General features: G+C 38.0%; 1 protein-coding gene across 1 annotated transcript; it reads right to left on the bottom strand.

Annotated features, from left to right (window-relative positions):
• Positions 1–69: 69 nt before the first annotated feature.
• Positions 70–17,426, bottom strand: LOC127665257 (aldo-keto reductase family 1 member C13-like). Its single transcript, XM_052157718.1, has 9 exons — positions 17,297–17,426; positions 14,299–14,466; positions 13,792–13,908; positions 12,479–12,556; positions 11,860–11,982; positions 11,049–11,158; positions 10,316–10,481; positions 8,209–8,291; positions 70–332 (listed from the first exon to the last, which is right to left on the bottom strand). The coding sequence occupies exons 1-9, from the start codon at positions 17,378–17,380 to the stop codon at positions 290–292; spliced, it is 972 nt and encodes a 323-aa protein (XP_052013678.1). The 5' UTR covers positions 17,381–17,426; the 3' UTR covers positions 70–289.
• Between the last annotated feature and the right edge of the window lie 4,576 nt (positions 17,427–22,002).

Here is a 22,002-nt window from a genome sequence, read left to right on the forward strand (position 1 = left end):
TATTTTTGTGTCACAATGATCCAAGAAACTCAACAAAAAGAAAAAAAAAACAAAGAAAATACCTTTTGAAGAGAAAAATTGTATATTTATTTCAAAGCATCATCAAAATTATATTTCTTTTCTTTGTGGTCATTAAGTAAAGCTTCAGGTGAATGTGAGTTGCTTAGCAACCCAGATTTATCAGAAACGACATGTCCATCCAACAGCATCTGAATCACATCACCAGCATCATGGTCCACACACAGGAACTTCAGGAAGAAGTCATGATTATATTATGTTAAAATTAATGTTAATATTCCTCCGAAAATGGATACTCTGGGTGGCCAACAAGGCTAAATAGGGAATGAAAACAAACAGGTTCTTTATGTTCTGCATCTGTAATGTAATTCTGTAACATCTAGGAAGCCACCATCAAGCTAAAAGCTAATTATTTTGTTTCCTGATTAGTTGTAGAGTAAGATATTCCTACAGTCACCTACAATGTTTTATAAGAAATGTTTTAAAACTATCATTTATCAATTTTTTAAAATTATGTCCCTTCACCTAGAACAGAAATCATAAAGACCAGTCTTCATAACTATTCATTTCCTTTAGCTTCCTTCATGCATGAATCAAAGAAAGAAATGCCAAAATCCTTTCCAGCTTTAGTCTCCAGTAAAAGGAGAAAAGCATTATGTCATCTTTAGTTCAACACAAAAACATCGTACCACACGCACTGATGCCTACCACTTCCACTTTCGTTTAACTCTTAGCAATCCATTAATTATTCACTCACTTCCATTATCTACAATGCACTGTATTAGATCGAGTTAGAAAAAGAATGTCAGTAAATAAAATGGGCTCCCATGTCAAAGGAAATAGCAGTAACATTTGTAAACCTGCATATATGACTAACAATCCAAAATATGCAGTGATACAAATTATTAATTGTTAAAATTTTGGAAGAAATATTTATTATTTATATCAGTGATTCAATCAATGAATTACATCTCTTCTTGTGTCTTTATTCTGCTCTATAGTAACATAAATATTAATAATTAGACTATACATGTGTGCCAATTTTATATTGTAGATCTTTTAATCCTCCTTCAAACTTTATCGTATTTACTTCTACTAAGAATAGGTGGAAAATACACAGATAAATAAACAGTACTGGGGAGATGATAGATGTATGTGCATTGTGTGCATCCTTCATCATTCATAATGTCATCATTCATAATGTCATCATTCATGTCATCATTCATAATGTCATCATTCATAAGCTAGGTTGCAGGATACATGATCGCACTGTGAACCCCAAGATTCTGTTGTTTACTGGAAAAACCTGTTATCACTCAGCTCTATCACTCCATTAATCCAAGAGCTTTCTGCGTATTGTAAAGAGAATTAAATAGAGCCAACCATTGGTCAGGAGGCTGAGCAAGCGACAAGCTGATGGGTAGTGAACATTGGAAAAAAAAACATGGAGGGTAAGAGGAAATCAGGGGAACAGATAGAGAGATGCACAGGAAGTGGAAAGGAAGGACATTTAGTTTGAGGCATTTTTTTAGAGGATATCATATCAAGGAAAGCTTCCTTTTGAGACATTAGCTGAGGTGGAAGGGCAGCTGCATGCTTCCTCTGCCTCTCTGAGCTAGCAGGCTTTCACTTCAGCATCTGGCTCCCAAGTCTTCACTGGTAAATTTGAATGATTGAGATAGTGTTAAAAAATATTTGATGCCCAATGTGGGGATTGAACCCTGGTCGCTCAGACTGACTCCCTGTCAACTGGTTGCTCGCTCTGCCTCTTGACCTAAGGTTGACTTCATTTAACCTTGTTTACAATAGGCAGAAAACTCTTGGATTGGAGAGCAGCAGGAGAGAAGCCCCGCGGCCATATTCGCTGCCTGCAGGGACAGAAAAGGGTCATGAGGTACTGTATCATCCTGAGCTTTAGATCTCTGGTGGTGCAAACTGCCAGGGGTCTGCCTGTGCCAAAGAACTGAGCACATAGGTGGTTTGTATGCCAGCCTGCTGGGTGTGGGCCCTGTGTCCTGCCAGAAGAGCAGCAGAGGAAGAGATTCCCCATGGCCATATTCGCTCCCTGCCAGGACAGAAAAGCATCACTAGGTACGGATCACCCTGAGCTTTAGATCTCTGGGGGTGCAAATCTCCAGGGGTCTACCTGCACTCAGGAACTGAACATATAGGCAGTTCATCTGCAAGCCTGTCTGTCGCGGGACCTGTGTCCTATGTGAGAATCAACAGAGGGAGTGAACCCCACCACACCATCTTCACTCCATAATAGAGCAGACAGAGAACACCTGGTTGACCTTGACAACCTAAGTATAACATTGCTTGAGGCAAGATGAGAAGGGCTCCAAAGGCACAAAAGAGGAAGGCAGCATATCAGTAATCTGTGCCAGAGGAAACCCAGTCATCCATTGTTGCAGAAATAACCTTAAAGATCCACAGTAGGTTGAAGCACCAGCCAGTGACAATAAGACCATCTAACACCAGGGAGAACTAGATGGCTAAAGGCAAATGTAGGAACATTACTAACAGAAACCAAGGCATTATGGCAGCATCTGAGCCCAATTCTCCAACAATAGCAAGTCCTGGATACCCCAACACACCAGAAAAACAAGAGCTGGATTTAAAAGCACTGGTTAGGATGCTGATAGAGGAACACATGAAGGACATAAATAAATCTCTTAAAGAAATTCAGGAGAAAAATGATCAAAAGCTAGAAGCCCTTACAAGGGAAACACAGAAATCACTTAAAGAAATTCAGGAGAATATGGGTCAGAAATTAGTAGCCAATAAGGAGGAAATGCAAAAATCACTTAAAAAAATACAGGAGAAGTTTGATCAACAGGCAGAAGTCATGAAAGAGGAAAAACAAAAATCTCTTAAAGAATTAGAGGAAAACACAAATAAGCAAATGACCAAACTGAACAAAAACTTCCAGGATGTAAAAACAGAAGTAGAAACAACTAAGTAATCACAAAGGGAGAAAACCTTGGGAAGAAATCAGGGATCATAGACGCAAATATCAATAACAGAATACAAGAGATAGAACAAAGAATCTCAGATGCCGAAGATAACATAGAAACCATGAACTCAACAGTTAAAGAAAATGCAAAGTGCAAAAAGCTTGTAACCCAAAACATCCAGGAAATCCAGGACACAACGAGAAAGCCAAATCTAAGGATTATAGGCATTGATGAGAGTGAAGATTTACAACTTAAAGGGCAAGCAAATATCTTCAACAAAATTATGGAAGAAAACTTCTCTAACCTAAAGAGAGAGATGCCCATGAATATACAAGAAGCCTACAGAACTCCAAACAGACTGGACCAGAACAGAACTACCTCCTGTCACATAATAATCAAAACCCCAAATGTACTAAACAAAGAAAGAATACTTAGGGCAGTAAGAGAAAAAGGGCAAGTAACATATAAAGGAAGGCCTATCAGAATTATACCAGACTTCTCACCAGAGACCATGAAAGCTAGAAGATCCTGGGCGAAGCTCATGCAGACTCTAAGAGAACACAAATGCCAGCCGAGACCACTATACCCAGTGAAACTCTCAATTACTATAGATGGAGAAACCAAGATATTCCATTACAAAACCAAATTTACACAATATCTTTCCACAAACCCAGCCCTACAAAGGATAATAGGGGGAAAACACCATTACAACGAGGGAAACTATACCCTGGAAAAAGCAGGATATTAAGCTTCTTTCATCAAACCCAAAAGAAGATAACCACACATGTATAAAATTAAAATAAAAAATGATAGGAAGCAATAACCACTACTCCTTAATATCTCTTAACATCAATGGACTCAATTCCCCAATAAAAAGACATAGACTAACAGACTGGATACATAACCAGGACCCTACATTTTGCTGCATACAGGAAACACACCTCAGTGTCAAAGACAAAAACTACCTTAGAGTAAAAGACTGGAAGACAATTCTACAAGCAAATGGTCCCAGGAAACAAGCCAGATTTGCCATTCTAATATCAGATAAAATTGACTTTCAACCTAAAGTCATTAAAAGAGACATGGAAGGTCACTTCTTACTGGTCAAAGGAAAAATGCAACAAGAAGAACTCTCAATCCTGAACATCTATGCCCCAAATACAAGGGTACTCTCATTCATAAAAGAAAAAGCACACATTGCACCTAACACAATAATTGTGGGTGACTTCAACACTCCACTCTTACCAATGGACCTATCAGGAAAACAGAAATTAAACAGGGAGACAGTGAAATTAATTGAAGCTTTGGACCAATTGGATTTAACAGATATATGTAGAACTTTTCATCCTAAAGCAAAAGAATATACCTTTTTCTCAGCACCTCATGGTACCTTCTCCAAAATCGATCATATAGTAGGTCACAAGACAGACCACAACAAATATAAGAAGATTGAACTAATCCCATGCCTCCCATCAGATCACTGTGGAGTAAAAGTGGTCTTTAATAACAATAAAAACAACATAAAGCCCACATACACATGGAAACTGAACAATACTCTACTCAATGATAACTTGGTCAAGGAAGAAATAAAGAAAGAGATCAAAGATTTCTTAGAATTTAATGAAAATGAAGGCACAACATACACAAATCTATGGGACACAATGAAAGCAGTACTAAGTGGAAAACTCATAGCTTTGAGTGCCTCCAAAAAGAAATTCGAGAGAGCATACACTAGAAGATTAATGGAACAACTGAAAGCCCTGGAACAAGAAGAAGCTAATTCACCCAGGAGGAGAAGAAGACAGGAAACCATCAAACTCAGGGCTGAAATCAATCAAGTAGAAACCAAGAGAACCATACAAAGAATCAACAAGACCAAAAGCTGGTTCTTTGAAAAAATCAACAAGATAGATAAACCCTTAGCCAGACTAAGCAAAGGGCACAGAGAAAGTATCCAAATTAACAAAATTAGCAATGAAAAGGGAGATAATACAACAGAAACCAAGGAAATTCAAAAAATCAGATCCTACTACAAAAACCTGTGCTCAGCACAACTGGAGAATCTGGAGGAAATGGACATTTTCTTAGACAGATACCAATTACCAAAATTAAACCAGGATCAAATAGACCATCTAATCAGACACATAACCCCTAAAGAAATAGAAGGGGTCATAGATAGCTTTCTGACCAAAGAAGGACAGTACCAGAGGTTTCAGTGCAGAATTCTATCAGACCTTCAAAGATGACTTAACACCAATACTCTTCAAACTATTCCACCAAATAAAAACAGAGGGAACACTACCCAAACCACACAAAGATCCAACTAAGAAAGAGAATTTCAGGCCAATTTCCCTTACGAATATCGATGCAAAAATACTCAGTAAAATTCTTGCCCACCGAATCCAAGAACACATCAAAATGATCATCCGCCATGATCAAGTAGGCTTCATCCCAGGGATGCAGGGATGGTTCAATATAAGGAAATCCATAAATGCTATCTACTACATAAACAAACTCAAAGAAAAAAAAACACATGATCATTTCATTAGATGTTGAAAAAGCATTTGACAAAATTCAGCACCTTTTCATGCTAAAAGTGTTGGAAAGGACAGGAATTCAAGGCCCATATCTAAACATAGTAAAAGCAATATACAGCAAACCGGTAGCCAACATCAAATTAAATGGAGAGAAACTTGAAGCAATCCCACTAAAATCAGGGACTAGACAAGGCTGCCCCCTCTCTCCATATCTTTTCAATATAGTTCTTGAAGTCCTAGCTAGAGCAATTAGACAACATAAGGAGGTCAAAGGGATACAAATTGGAAAGGAAGAAGTCAAAGTATCACTATTTGCAGATGATATGGTAGTATACTTAAGTGACCCAAAAAACTCAACTAGAGAACTCCTATAGCTGATAAACAACTTCAGCAAAGTGGCTGGCTACAAAATCAACGCAAGCAAATCAGTAGCCTTTATATACTCAAAGGATAAGCAGACTGAGAAAGAAATTAGGGAAATGACACCGTTCACAATAGCCACAAACAGCATAAAGTATCTTGGTGTGACTCTAACCAAACAAGTGAAAGACCTATATGACAAAAACTTCAGATCTCTGAAGAAGGAAATCGAAGAAGATCTAAGAAATTGGAAAAATCTTCCATGCTCGTGGATTGGCAGGATTAAGATAGTTAAAATGGCCATCTTGCAAAAGGCAATCTACAGATTCAATGATATCCCCATAAAAATCCCAACCCAGTTCTTCATAGAGCTAGAAAGAGCAATTCTCAAATTCATCTGGAATAACAACAACAACAACAACAACAACAACAAAAAAAAAACAGGACAGCTAAAACTATTCTCAACAGTAAAAGAACTTCAGGGACATTCAGTATCCCAGACCTCAAACTTTACTGCAGAGCAATAGTGATAAAAACTGCATGGTATTGGTACAACGTCAGGCAAGCGGATCAATGGAATAGGATTGAAGACCCAGAAATGAACCAACACACCTATGGTCACTTGATCTTCAACAAAGGAGCTGAAAGTATCCAGTGGAAAAAAGATAGTCTTTTCAACAAATGGTGCTGGTTCAATTGGAAGTCAGCATGCAGAAGAATGCGAATCGATCCATTCTTATCTCCTTGTACCAAGCTCAACTCCAAATGGATCAAGGACCTCCACACAAAACCTGACACACTGAAACTAATAGAAAAGAAACTGGGGAAGACCCTTGAGGACATGGGCACAGGGGAAAAGTTCCTGAATAGAACACCAATAGCTTACGCTATAAGATCAAGAATTGACAAATGGGACCTCAGAAAACTACAAAGTTTCTGTAAGGCAAAGGAAACTGTCAAAAGGACAAAACATCAACCAACAGATTGGGAAAGGATCTTCACCAACCCTAAATCTGACAGAGGGCTAATATCTAATATATACAAAGAACTCGAGAAAGTAGAACCCAGAGAACCAAATAACCCCATTAAAAAGTGGGGTATGCAGCTAAACAAAGAATTTTCACATGAAAAACTTCAGAGGGCTGAGAAACACCTTAAGAAATGTTCAACATCATTAATCATTAGGGAAATGCAAATCAAAACAACCCTGAGATTTCACCTCACACCAGTCAGAATGGCTAAGGTCAAAAACTCAGGAGACAGCAGGTGCTGGTGAGGATGTGGAGAAAGAGGAACACTCCTCCACTGCTGGTGGGATTGCAAGATGGTGCAATCACTTTGGAAATCAGTCTGGTGGTTCCTCAGAAAACTGGGCATGACACTTCCTGAGGACCCTGCTATACCACTCCTGGACATATTCCCAGAGGATTCTTCAGCATGCAATAAGGACACATGCTCCACTATGTTCATAGCAGCCCTATTTGTAGTAGCCAGAAGCTGGAAAGAACCCCAGGTGTCTGTCCATGGAGGAATGGATAAAAAAAAGTGGTATATTTCCACAATGTTTCAGCCATTAGAAACAATGAATTCATGAAATTCTTAGACAAATGGATGGAGCTGGAGAACATCATACTAAGTGAGGTAACACAGTCTCAAAAGATCACTCATGGTATGCACTCACTGATAAGTGGATATTAGCCTAGAAACTTTGAATACCCAAGACATAATCCACATATTAAATGATGTCCTAAAATAATGGAGGAGTTGCCCCTGGTTCTGGAAAGACTCAATGCAACAGTATTGGGGAATGCCAGAACAGGGAAGTGGGAAGGGGTAGATGGAGGAACAGGGGGAGGGAAGAGGGCTTATGGGACTTGCAGGGAGTGGGGACCCAGAAAAGGGGAAATCATTTGAAATGTAAATAAGAAAAATATATCAATAAAGAAAAAAATTGCTAAACATCAAAAAAAGGTATATGTTTTCCAGTAAGCACAATCTTGGGCTTCACAGAATAATGAAATATTCTGCAACAAATCTATGTCCAATATCAAATCCTGTAACCATAAGAGCATAAAGGGAAATTAAAGATCTTTGCATGGCTATTAAAGCTCTTTTTCCAGAAGGGTCTCTTCTCATTTTTGAATATGACTTCTCTGTGTTTTGTGCTGTTGTGTCCGTATTTCAGAAATTTATAAGCAAATATTATATTAACTCTCTCCATGGGAAACATGAGCAGACAAATAGGAATTTAGTTTCTGAACCAACATGAATGAAAGAGGGAACAAACCACTTGGAGTGAAACACACTAAGCTGTGGTCTTCCTCAACATTACTTACAACTCCGCTGCAAGGTACCGAAAGTTTTTGTTCAGGCCATCTAGTATTTTCATGTCCTCAGGAGACAGATGAAATCCAAAAATCTGTCATAAAAGTCCAAAGGTTTTAGAATTAGAATGACTCACATTTTAAGTCTCAAAAGCAAAATAATTAGTATGTTCATCATAAAAAATGATGAACATTGTTTATCAGAACAACCATGGTTAATCAATACCAAGTAACAATGAAAGAATTTGACTTTGAGATTTTTAAAATTGCATAATCCCACAGACCATAGGTAATCTCAAGAATAGCTTGAGAGAAAAGAAAAGCTTATATTATAAAAAGACCACTGTGCATAGTTTCCAAGAAATCTAGAGCAAATTCTTTAAGTGCCTCATAGAAATCCTTGACTTGTATGGGGAGTTAGATTTCTGTGATCCATCAATAAATATTTAAAATGCAAACAATGCTTTTTCAATATTATGCAAGTTAAGACTTAACCAAATTCATGTAGAACAAAAGAGGCTTTAAGGATGTTTGTATTTAAATTTGAGATGATTTTGCTTTAAAATGATTTGCAATATATGCTCACATCTTAAAACATACACATTGTTAAGTCCCTTGGTGTTTTAACAATATGCAGAGGAGATAAAATTAAAGATTGGGACAAGGAAATTTGTCAAGAGTTAACAATTGATAAATCTAATATTAAGTACAATCTGGATGCTGGACAAGATTAAATAAATTAATTGAACAGGGAAAAACTCATAAATGCAATTACTCTGAATAAGTTATTTAAAAATTACATTCATATGTGGATTTGTATTTCACAAACCATAACAACTGCATTTGAGAGAACAGTTTATGGGGAAATAATACAAACCCTTGGTAAAATAGGAAAGTAGACTCTTTTCTAACAAGCAAAAAGATGTGAGCTCAATCATGTAGTAAAAGTGTGAAGATTGATGACTGTAGTAATTACCCTTTGTTCAGAAAATAATGAAATGAAAATGAAAACAAGAAAAAATTGGAAGAAGATAACACTTCTGCAAACACTTCTGTATTATATAATAAATATAATTGAGACTATCGAAATGCAGCAGACTGATTATAATCCACAGTTCTTGGTCTGCACACTGTTCATATGGTGTCTCTTTCCTACCCCTGGAATCTTGGCTGTTGTGTTAATTCCACTGGACATTTCATCATTACACACCAAACACAGGTCAACTCTGTGTTTGCTGTAAAAGGGCTCTCATTGCCTTGGTTTAGAGCTAACTGCAAGAGTAAAACCTGAGAAACTTGCCCATTGTATGAAATATATATGGAAGTGAGGAAAATGTCAATCAGCCACCTGAGCTTGAGAGGCCTTATCATCCTGCAAATACAGACAATAGTTCTTCAAAGATATGTGAAGGGACACAGTGTAGACAGATAATTTTTACTAGGTTCAGGCTGAAGTAAGTCAAGTTTTTATATCAACAAAAACTAATGTAAATAAAAGTTCTACTTGTTAAATTTCTACTTAAAATTAGCTTTCATAGTAACTGATAATATGTTGTACTATGATAAAATATACATGATATTTAAAAAAATAACTAAAGTAAATGACTATGACAGGAATATACAACTACCCAGTCTCTCTCTGTCTCTCTCTCTCTCTCTGTCTCTGTCTCTGTCTCTGTCTCTGTGTGTGTGTGTGTGTGCCTATGTATATGTGTGTACGTGTATGTTTGCATGTATCCATATGTATGAGTATTAGAATATTTGAGTGTGCAGGGAAAAATAGTAAAACCATAGGAATTTCTAGAGTCAAAATTACTGAGTCTAGATCCCTCATTTCAAAAAAGAAAGAAGTCCATGGGAAAGAGGTACACAGCACTTGACTGACAATGCAAACCAAATTCTACATTGTTTCCAGCACTAAACCTGTCAAGTCATGGTGGGTTTATGTCATAGTCAAAACATTTCTCAATGCTCTTAAAAACTCACATGCCTAAGAAATGCTAGGGATATGAGCTTAATCTTGGATATGAGCTTAATCTTAAACATATTCTGATAAATTTGAAGGAAGCAAGCATATGGAAGATCCTGTATAAGAACCCAAAGGACTGTAGCCCATCACCTGCAAATTCTCTCTCATCTCATTCTCTTTGAAACTCTGGGCCAGGGGCACGACCCCACGCTGAAACAAGTATCGAAGTGCAATCAGGGCAGGGCTTCGCTTGTTCTTTTTGGCCACATCACAAAGAACTGGATCATTCAACAGAACTGGGGAGTTCTGGTCCACCCTAGAAGGAAAGTAGGAATGAGCTCATGAGGTCAAGTTTTTTGTTATATCACAGTACTTCAAAACACAGTAGAGGGCTCATTCTAGACTGTGTGTGATGGATATGGGTAATTCTCAAAAGGAGAAAATCTAGAATAACTTGTAAGATGAGTCTCTTAGATGCCTTTTTCCTTATTATAAAAATTGATGTGGGAAGACCCATTTCAATTATGGCTGGGACCATTTCCCTGAGCGGGGAATCCTGGCTGTAGAAAGGGAGAGAGTGATCTGGGTCTTAGTGTCCACCATTCTCTGCATCTTGATAATAAGGAGAAATGATCTTCTACTTCAAGTTCCTGACACCTTGACTTCCTCCTTTTATTTTCTGTGCCCTTGAATTGTGAACCATAGTAAGCCCTTTCTCCCTTAAGTAGCTTTTGTCAGAGTATTTCATCAGAGCAGCAGGAAAAGAAACTAAGAAACTGCTTCACCAGGTTCTTCTAAAGAAAGATTCCCCTCTCCCTGAGAATTGAGTGTTGGTGTTCTAATTAACAGTCTTCCTTCAGGTTTTCTTTTTATATATTATTACCATTCTTTATATCGTTGGGTTCCCAGAGCACCATAAGCAACTAGAACAATGTCTTTTGATTTGCAGTAATCCAGTAGCTTACTCTGGTTCAAATAAAGATGACATTCAACCTATGATAGAATATGATGAAAAGATATCAGATTTTATCAAATGCTCATATTATGATGATAAAAATGTTTAAAGCCAATAAAATAGAATAAAATATACGTAATTTCTCACATGCAATAAAAAGATCTATCTGTTGCAAATTTTTCTTGAAGGACAAAAGAACTAATTTGGCAGCATTCTTCTGATAACATTTAACCTGCCAAGTTTTTGTATCAAAAATATAGTTAATGGACAGCTAGCAGGATCATTGGGTAAAGGCACCAGTTACTAAGCTTAGTGGAATTCTGAGACTGGACCGTAATAAGATGGCACAAGCATAAACTCTATATAAATCCTGGCTACTGAGTAATTTTTGTCTTTATCCATTTTTTCAATATACTCTCCCATGTCTACTCATTCTTCTTATTTCAGGGAATAGTTCATTTTTCCCTGACCTCACTTCTGCTTGATGGACTAACGTTAAATCTCCACATCATCTATCAGTTGGGCACCATAGCATGTCTCCCTTCTCACCAATACCCTAAGACTCCAAGGTTAAGTTTAGGATCTCCCGTGTCTTTGAAACAATGAGGCTGTTCTTACAATTTTTTTTTTTTTTTTTTGCACAAGATGAAAATCACATGGACCTATTGCAACTAAGTGGGCATCAGTAGTTCAGAAGTAAGGAAAAGACTGAGCAATGGAGAGGAATGCAGAGCCTCACCTGGTTACAGACAGGTTTGTACTTCAGTCCTGGCTTGTTGAGGAGTCTCTCTAGCTGCCTGTGGTTGAAGTTAGACACCCCAATGGACTTGACCAATCCTGCATCCTTACACTTCTCCAACATCTGGTGATGAGAAGGGGCAATAAAGGGTCATATTTAAAAGAGACTACGTTGATATAAACATAACAAGGCCGAGTAAAAGGAAAAAGTCGTTCAGAATAGACATTGTTCAGTGGTAGAACACTTCTCAGTGTATACAAGACCCTACATTGACCACAGACACTAAAGGTGGGAGGGGTGTATTGGCCAGTGATCCATGGATTTAAATTCAAGAAGTCAAGATGAGGATGATAATAAAGCTGAAGGTGTCAGCCAAAGAGGAATTTCTGTAGCATCACTAGAAAATCAAGGATATTCTTGCTATATAAGGTGATAAAATACCCCTATGCCTCTTGTCCTGTGCCCTTCTTCATTTCACCTCTTACATTTTTAGAAATGCATTCCACCCCTTCCACTCCAGCAAATATTTATGAGTAAAATGAGTCTCTACACCCACGGGGAAAGTGAGCTGATTCTCCCTTCCTCTGCTTGCTTTAATGTCATTTGGAAAAGTACTCACCTCCCATGTGTCACAGAAATCCACAGTGTCCAATAGACATTTCCCTTGCTCATCTACTGGAAAATTGTCATCCCCTGACTGGAAGAGAAGATACTTTAATACAATCTCAGGAAACACGTATCCTTTCTACAGTAATGTGTTTAAGACTATTTTGGAGGAGCTGGAGAGATAGTTCAGTGATTAAGCACTATCTGCTCTTTCAGAGGACCTGGGTTCAATTTCTAGAACTTACACAGTTAGTCACACTACCTGCCATTCCAGTTCCATGGGACCAATGCCCTTTTCTGGCTTTCATATGCACCAGGCATGCACGTAGCAAGCAGACATGCACAGGAGAAATATATCCATTTACAACAAACAAAAATAAGTTTTTAAAAACATTTAAAACATTTTAAAAACATTTTTGAAACATTTAAAAGAATATCTTGGAAATAAGACAGTAAACAGCAATAAGGCATCTTCTGTATACTGTGTTTAAAACAGATATGCTTGTAGAGTTCATTAATTTTTTGGAGCCTAGTTTATTGTATTCATTTGAATTAATTGTGTAAATAATTGCATATTTTCTTTCTTATGATTTTAATTTTTAAATTATAATACTGTTAAATCATTAGTCTTCTTCCCTTTCCTCCCTCCAATCCTTTCCATGCATGTTTCTCAAACTCATTGCTTCTCTTTCTTTAAATGATGTTACACACACACACACATATATATATGCGTATGTGTTTATAATGTCTACACTCAAATAATATTTCTGAACTACTGAATGAGTCCTTCTTGTATTATTTTGCCTACTCTTTCTTTTAGAAATAGAAATGCTTCATGTTTATTGGGAAACCCTTTCATTGCATAGCCTTGACCTAAGAATTTGTATCCCTCCTGACCCAGGATAAGTAATGAACATGAAACATGTGTGCCCAGAGACAGTGATGTGAGGCCAGTATCGACTGTATCCAAGACTGATTTAAGTAAGGAAACATTCTGAGAAGCTACAAAATATTAGTGACCTTGAAACTGAAACTGCCTGGAGGCTACTTTTGCCACCAAGAGAGAAAACAGGGACGAGACCTAAGCAAATATCTAGTAATACAATGTACATGATGTATAAGTACACGTTTTCCTGGAATTTAATTCTAATCTGTGATTCTGGACATTTCTTAATCCAATATTCCTTTCTGGATCCTACTCAGAAGTTTAGTAATATATAAATTAATTGTATAAAATTATAACAGAAATTTATCTCGACTATTCATAAAAATGATATCTATGCCTCTATGCAGAGATATGTACATTTGACAATACAAATCACTTACCTTCATTGGCACTGGGTAATGCATAATGTAAAGATCAACATAATCCAGTTGAAGGTTTTTCAATGATTTTTCCAAAGCAGGCTTGACCAGCTCTGGTCGAAAGCAAGTGCACCAAAGCTACAGATGTTGAAGAATGATAGTTGTGATAGATTAATTGATCACCCAAATATACATATTCATTTATCCTAATCCTGAAATATTTATTGTACTTGAAGGAAAGTTGTAAGCATTCCTCTTAACTCCGTGTTTACTCTTACTTAACAATGAGAACTCAGCTATATTTCTGATGTTAATGTTAGCTCCTTTATTAATCAATAACATTACTCAAGGAATAAAATACATGCTAATGAAATAATGTCAAATAACTCTATTATTTTCATATACAGTTAATTCTGCTTAACTCTCCTTTACCCATTTACACAACTGAGTTCTTTAATCAACTGATGCAATAATATAATTTCTGCTGCCTTACCATATTTCAATAATTTGCTTACTTGCATACTATACCTTCGTAGTGATGAACAGGTCTTCTCTCTTTACAACACCTGCTTTAATCTTGCTTTGAATGGCCTGTCCTATCTCCTCTTCTACTTGGTATGCATAAGCAGTATCAATATGGCGGTACCCAGCCTCTAGAGCTAGGTTTGCAGCCTCCAGTGACTTACTCTTGGCAACCTAGGGAGGGAACCAAAGGAGATATTAGAGATGCGTGTTCTGAGAGCTACCTCAAAGTGAGCCTACATGGGAGTTTACTACTAGAAAGAATTTTGTCTCTTAATGTCACCCTAAGACCACTTGTTAGGCAAGAGCCTAGTACCCTGATCCTTTCAACACACTTTCTATTGTGTGAAAGACAGTGAAATCTCCAGAGTTATTGTAATTGTCACAGAAAAGTAAGTATCTTCTCAGAATCAATGTTTGCCCTTATTTTGTTGCTTATTTGAATAATGAATCAAAATTGCTTTCTTGGAGTCTTTCTTAATAATAGCAAGCCTTTTGAGTCCATGAACCTCCCTATATCCGTGCAATTCTGGCTACTCACAGGCACTGATGGATGCTCACCCTGTGTTCAGTGACCTGCTAGAAGTCACACTAAATGTATGTACTAGGATCACTAAGCAAACTGAACACAAGGAAGTCTGCTTAGGACAGGACAGTTGCACACACACTTCTCTTTGCTCCCAGCCTAGACATTGTTACAAAAGGACGAGAAACCAAAGATCACAGATACCAAGCAAGGCCAGGTTAATAATAGGGACTTTGGCAGAAAGTGTTGTCCTATGTTAGTCTTTCTCCATATCCAATCTCTTTGTCTGACAGACCTAACTACAGGCAGAAAAAAAATCTAATGTAAGAATTTATCCTCATTTAAAGTATCCTGCCTACCCCATGTTAGAGATTATTTATTTCGGGTGTCAGCATGTTCAACAAAAGATTATTTGTTTTAAAATAACATGGCTAGAATTAAATCTAAAATTATTACTTTGGCTGCCAGAGTTGGATAATGATATGACTGGGTTTTTGTAAAGGTTTAGGGTGTAGACTGGGGAGATGACTCACCCAGGAACATGCTTGCAAACAACTTTGCTATCTTAGTTTAGACCCCCACCTCTCTTATAAAGCAGAGTGTGCCATGCAGGCACAGTACTTGAGGAGGGAGCATCAGGGTGAGCCCTGGAGCTCATCCCAGAGCAGGACAGACTCGGTGAGAGACCCTGCCTCACACAAATAAAGTGAGAACAATGGAGGACAGCTTTGACCTCTAACACCCTCCAACTGTCTTCACAACACACAATCATATACAATCATATGACACAAAAGGATGAAGAAGTCAATCACAATAACTTTTCTGATTGTTTCAATAATCTCTACAGTAATCTTTTCACATTAAAAGACAGGGGCTCAAATTCTGCCTTCTACCACCTTTTCTGGAAACCAGCCCTGACTTATCCAAGGGTAAGGAAGGACACTGTGAGTTCTCAAGGCTGAGGATCCAGTAGTGGCCTTGACCTGTTTCTGGTTTTTGTGCAACCTTGCAAGAGTAACAAATCCTGTGCTTATCTCCAGATTTCTCTGGAGTCTAACAGGAAGGAGAAGGATAAATTTGAAGTCAAGGGAAGGGGTCCTTTATCACACAATTAAAGGTCTCAGGAGGACTAGAAAATAAGAAAGTCACTCCAGATTAGCAAACAGTTCACCTTGATGTTTGATGTTCTGAGGACAACCATGCTATAAATTCAACATACACCAATAAATAACAAAAATTCACACTTATCTTTACTAAGTCCTCCTCCCCATCATAATGATGCACTATGAATTCCAGTAAGTTTCCCACAGTTGAGATTTATACATGGGGGACCTCACTTAGCTCTGGTAGAATAGTCACTGTAAGATGCTAATGGCTACTCCAAAACCAAACCAAAAAAATTGTCAAATATTTTTTCATGCTTTACTCTACACCAGTGGTTCTCAATCTTCCTAATGCTGCAATACAGTTCCTCATGTTGTGGTGATCCCCAGCCACAAAATCATTTAGCTTCTTCTACTTACCGTAATTGTGCAACTGTTATGTATCATAATGTAAATATCTGATGACCAGGATATCTTATATACAATGTCTTGGAACTACAAAGGGGTTCTCACCCACAGATTGAGAACTACTGATCCACAGGAAGCCCCTCTGAATGTTCATTCCTGACATCTTGACTTTTTGCAATAAAAAATGGTATTATAGATTGTGGACATAAGCAGAGAAGCCCCCTCCCACACTGCAACCAAGAAAGGGAATAAGCAATCTGATGACTTTCTTCTCCTCTCTCAAGCTGTGTCACACAGACATAGGAAAAGCATAATGCCTGGAATTGTTAGGTCATGGGTGTGTTCCTTTAAGCCCAGAACTCACAGCCAAGTTCATTCTTAGAGCTGACAGGTCCCAAAAGGGAGCAATGAACTCACAGGCAAGCCTAGTCCAGAAAAGTTAATCCAAGGGAAAAAATAACCACAGCCACATCCTGCCAAGCCCTGATCTCCTAGCTGACAGCAAGAATAACATGGAAGATAAACGTTCTCCTTATCCCTGAAATCGCTGACTGAATTATAGCAAATGCCCCAGTGCCAGTGAGGCATGTATACTGTAGCTCCATTATATGTTGCACTAACACCCACCACCAGAGAAAATGTTCGAAGTGCTTGGCCTTCCCTTTGTTCCCCATTAAGCCTGCCTCCCTACTGATTCACCAGGAGCAGGAATCTTTCTCCAGCAAAGAACAAGCATTAATACTGACCCCGTTCTTTAGCCTGAATCCTCATGCACCCTCCCTAGGTAACCAGATCAGTCTTCTACCCATAGCCACCCATGGCAGCTGCTGCTGTAACCTCTGTTTAACAAGAGCAATCAACAAGCCGGAGATACAGTCAGACCCCAATGCAGGGCAAACCTAACTACCTTCTATCTTGTACCTGGATTAGCTCTAGCCTGGAGATACTGGGAATCCTGTATTCTTACCTCTTTGGGTTTATAGGTGCCAAAGCCCAGAGCAGGAATGAAGTGGCCATCATTTAGTTTGACACACTGCTGTTCAGAGCTCATTGTGTCTCACTCCTCTGGCTAAGCACTTCCTGAGTCTTCTGTTGCCCTGAAGGGGAAGTGGGTAAACGTCATATATCAACTTCCTGTCTAATGATTAACAAAGGACACTCCCTTTCTGGGAGTTAGCCATGCCTACTCACTGGCTAATGTTTAACTGTCTTTACTCCCCAGCTAATGATAAATCAGAGCTACTGTCTGGCTAATGGTTAACAGTGCTGTTGTGTGCCTACTGTTTAAATACTACTGTTGTCTGTCTAATGGACAACTAATGGAAGGGAGGAGTCATAAATTTAAAGCAGTATTTCACATATAAGATGAGAAAACACTTATTTCCGTATGAAGGGTGAATTTCAAATAAAATACTATATAATGATAAAGCATTTGCTTTCTGTGGTTTTTCTTTTCTTTATCTCATGTATTATATATCATTAGAGAAAAGATTGTTTAAACAATTATAATATTGAAGACACTTATTTTCAATTGGCCATTATGAAACTTCTAGCTGATCACGTATCACTGAAAATAATGATCTACAACATACCGTACAATATAAAAAACAAAGAAGGCAAGATTGAGTTCTTAATGTGATAGGGAAAAAAACCACTAACAATATTTCAAGCCAAAATTTGTCCTGTCTACAATAAAGGCAGGGATAAAGATGGAACAGAGACTGAGAGGATGGCTAAGGAATACCCAGTGCAGCTTGTGACCTATCACATGGGCAAGCACCAATCCCTGACACTATTAATGATACTCTGTCATGCTTGCAGATAGGAAGCTAGGATAACTAACCTCTGAGAGACTTAACCTAGCATCTAAATGAGACAGATGGAGAGACCTGCAGTCAAACATTGGATGGAGCTCAGGGAAGCTTGTGGAAGATTTGGGGTGGGGGAGGTTTGAACATCCTGAAAGACATAGAAATCCTATATTAAGACCAACAAAGCCAACTAACCTGGACCCTCGGGGGCTCTCAAACACTGAACTGCCAACCAAAGAGCATACTTTTGTTAGACTTAGCCTCCTACTTCCACAAATGTAGTAGATGTTGAGCTCAGTCTTCATCTGGATCCCCCGATAACTGGAGCAGGGCTATCTCTAAAGCTGTTGCCTTTGTGTGGAATCTGTTTACTTAACTGGGTTACCTTGGCTCACCTCAGTAGGAAAGGATGCACCTAGCCTTATAGAAACTTGATGTGCCATGGTCGGGGGATATCCAGGATTCCTCCACCCTCTTAGAAGAGACTTTTTTGTGAGTTGTTGCTTAGTTTTATTATTATTATTATTTATTGATATTAGATATATACTTCATTTATGTTTCAAATGGTATCCCCTTTCCACCTTACTCCTTCAAAAACCCCCTATCCCATCACTCTTCCCCCTGCTCACCCCCCCCCCCAATTACCTGACTTGCATTCTGCTATTCTGGGGAATTGAGCCTTCACGAAACCAATAGCCTCTCCTTTCATTGATGTCTGAAATGGTCATCTTCTTCTACGTATGCAGCTGGAACCACATGTCCCTCCAAGTGTACTCTTTGGCTGGTGGTTTAGCCAACATCACACTAAATGGAGAGACACTTGAAGCAATGCAACTGAAATCATAGACTAGACATGGATGTTCACTCTCTCCCTACCTGTTCAATAGAGTACTTGAAGTCCTAGCTAGAGCAATTAGACAACAAAAGGAGGTCAAAGTGATTCAGATTGGAAAGGAAGAAGTCAAAGTATCACTATTTGCAGATGATATGGCAGTATAGATAAGTGACCCCAAAAATTCCACCAGAGAACCCCTAAACCTGATAAACAACTTCAGCAAAGTGGCTGAATATGAAATTAACTCAAATAAATCAGTAGTGTTCCTATACTCAAAGGATAAAGAGACTGAGAAAGAAATTATGGAAACGGCACCCTTCACAATAGTCACAAATAATGTAAAATACCTTGGTGTGATTCTAACCAAACAAGGGAAAGATCTGTATGACAAGAACTTCAAGTCTCTGAAGAAAGAAATTGAAGATCTCAGAAGATGGAAAGATCTCTCATGCTCATAGATTGGCAGGATTAATATAGTAAAAATGACTGTCTTGACTAAAGCAATCTACAGATTGAATGCAATCTCCATCAAAATTCTAACTCAATTCTTCATAGAGTTAGAAAGAGCAATTTCCAAATTTATCTGGAATAACAAAAAACCCAGGATAGTGAAAACTTTTCTCAACAATAAAAGAACTTCTAGTGGAACCGCCATCCCTGACCTCAAGCTATACTACAGAGCAACAGTGATTAAAAATTGCATGGTATTGTTACAGTGACAGGTAGGTAGATTAATGGAATAGAATTGAAGACCTAGAAAGGAACCCTCATGCCTATGGCCACTTGATCTTTGATAAAGGAGTTAAAAACATTCAGTGGAAAAAAGACAGCATTTTTAACAAATAGTGCTGGGTCAACTGGCAGTCAAGATGTAGAATGATGCAAATTGATGCATTCTTATCTCCTTGTACAAAGCTCAAGTCCAAGTGGATCAAGGACCTCCACATAAAACCAGATACACTGAATCTAATAGAAGAGGAAGTGGGGAAGAACCTGAAGCACATGGGAAAATTTCCTGACTAGAATACCAATAGCTTATGCTCTAAGATCAAGGATTGACAAATGGGACCTCATAAAATTGCAAAGCTTCTGTAAGGCAAAGGACACTGTCAATAGGACAAAATGGCAACCAAAAGATTGGGCAAAAATCTTTTCTAATCCTACATCTGATAGATGGGTAATATTCAAGATATCCAAAGAATTCAAGAAATTACACTTCAGAGAAACAAAGAACCCTATTAAATAATTGTGTACTGAACCAAACAAAGAATCTCAATTGAGGAATACTGGTATCTGAGAAACACCTAAAGAAATGTTCAACATCCTTAATTATCAGGGAAATACAAATCAAAACACACATTAAGATTCCACCACACACCAGTCAGTCTGGCCAAGATCAAAAACTCAGGGGACAGCAAACCCTGGAGAGGACGTGGAGAAAGAGGAGTACTCCTCCATTGCTGGTGGGATTGCAAGCTGGTAAAAGCACTCTGGAAATCAGTTTGGCAGTTCCTCAGAAAATTGGACATATCACTACCTGAGGACCCAGCTATACCACTCCTGGGCATATACCCAGAAGATGCTTCAACATGTAATAAGGATGCATGCTCCACTATATTCATCGCAGCCTTTTTTATAATAACCAGAAGCTGGAAAGAACCCAGATGTTCTTCAACAGAGGAATGGATACAGAAAATGTGGTGTATTTACACAATGGAGTACTACTCAGCTATTAAAAGCAATGACCATGAAACTCCTAGGCAAATGGATGGAACTAGAAAATATCATCCTGAATGAGGTAACTCAATCACAAAAGAACACACATGGTATGCTCTCACTGGTAAGTGGATATTAGCCCCAAATCCTGGAATACCCAAGATACAACCCACAGACCACATGAAGCTCAAGATAAAGGAACACCAAAGTTTAGATACTTTGATCCTTATTAGAAAGTGGATCAAAACACCCATGGCTCACAGCCAACCAATAGAATGATCATAGGGTTCCCATTGGAGCAACTAGAGAGAGGACCCATGGAAAGGGACTTTGTAAAAGACTTGGGTGTAGGGCAGTGTGGACCAGGAGCAGAGACAGCAATCAAAATGTAAAGTGAATAAATAAATTACTTAGTGGAAAAATATCTCATGAACTAAATTTAGTCTTCTCAGAATTTTATTTAAAAAAGATATCAACAATCAAACTTGAAAAATTAAAACTTTTTGAAATTTATCCCTGCAACTTTTTCCTGAATTTTTCTATCGCTCTTGATAGAATTGTTATTCTGAAATAAACAGTAAATGTAACAGCACAGAATAGTGCTTAGTGGTTGATAAAAAATTGGCAGTTACTGAATTTTTTCCCTGAAATAATCAACATGAGTTAAAGATTACTAATGTGTTCATTTCTTAGGTCAGTTTGAAATATTTGCTTCAAATGTTAAATATTTTTGTACATATACTGAGTGTACCAGAAGAATGTGTCCAATCATTTTTGGCTGTAATATCCAGCATTCATGTTAGACCTAACTCTTTATATGGCTACTGGGATAAAAACACTGGCTCTATGACTTCATACCAATCATTCTTAAGCACTGTACCATTTTTTCCAGTCCCAGATTTTAGATAACTATAAATAAAATGTTATAATTTAGGTCTATATTTTATATTTTATGTCCTCTTTCTTTTTTTTATTCTATATATTTTTAATTTACATTTCAAATGATTTCCCCTTTCCTAGCCCCCCCCCCCCACTCCCCGAAAGTCCTGTAAGCCCCCTCTGTCCCCCTGTCCTCCCACCCACCCCTTTCTGGTTTTGCTGAATACTGCTACACTGAGTCTTTCCAGAACAAGGGGCCACTCTTCCTTTCTTCTTGTACCTCATTTGATGTGTAGATTATGTTTTGGGTATTCCAGGTTTCTAGGTTAATATCCACTTATTAGTGAGTGCATACCATGATTCACCTTTTGAGTCTGGGTTACCTCACTTAGTATGATGTTCTCTAGCTCCATTCATTTGCCTAAGAATTTC

Source organism: Apodemus sylvaticus, chromosome 14 (assembly GCF_947179515.1).
Source record: "Apodemus sylvaticus chromosome 14, mApoSyl1.1, whole genome shotgun sequence".
In the NCBI taxonomy this organism is placed as follows: domain Eukaryota; kingdom Metazoa; phylum Chordata; class Mammalia; order Rodentia; family Muridae; genus Apodemus; species Apodemus sylvaticus.

Excerpts from the sequence above, each read along its gene's own strand:
- LOC127665257 (XM_052157718.1), bottom strand. The coding sequence starts at position 17,380 with ATGAGCTCTGAACAGCAGTGTGTCAAACTAAATGATGGCCACTTCATT. Across the intron at positions 8,292-10,315 it reads AGATGAGAGAGAATTTGCAG|ATTTTTGGATTTCATCTGTC; the intron begins GTGATGGGCTAC and ends CTTTTATGACAG. Across the intron at positions 333-8,208 it reads CGGTACCTTGCAGCGGAGTT|CCTTGTTGGCCACCCAGAGT; the intron begins GTAAGTAATGTT and ends TTCCCTATTTAG.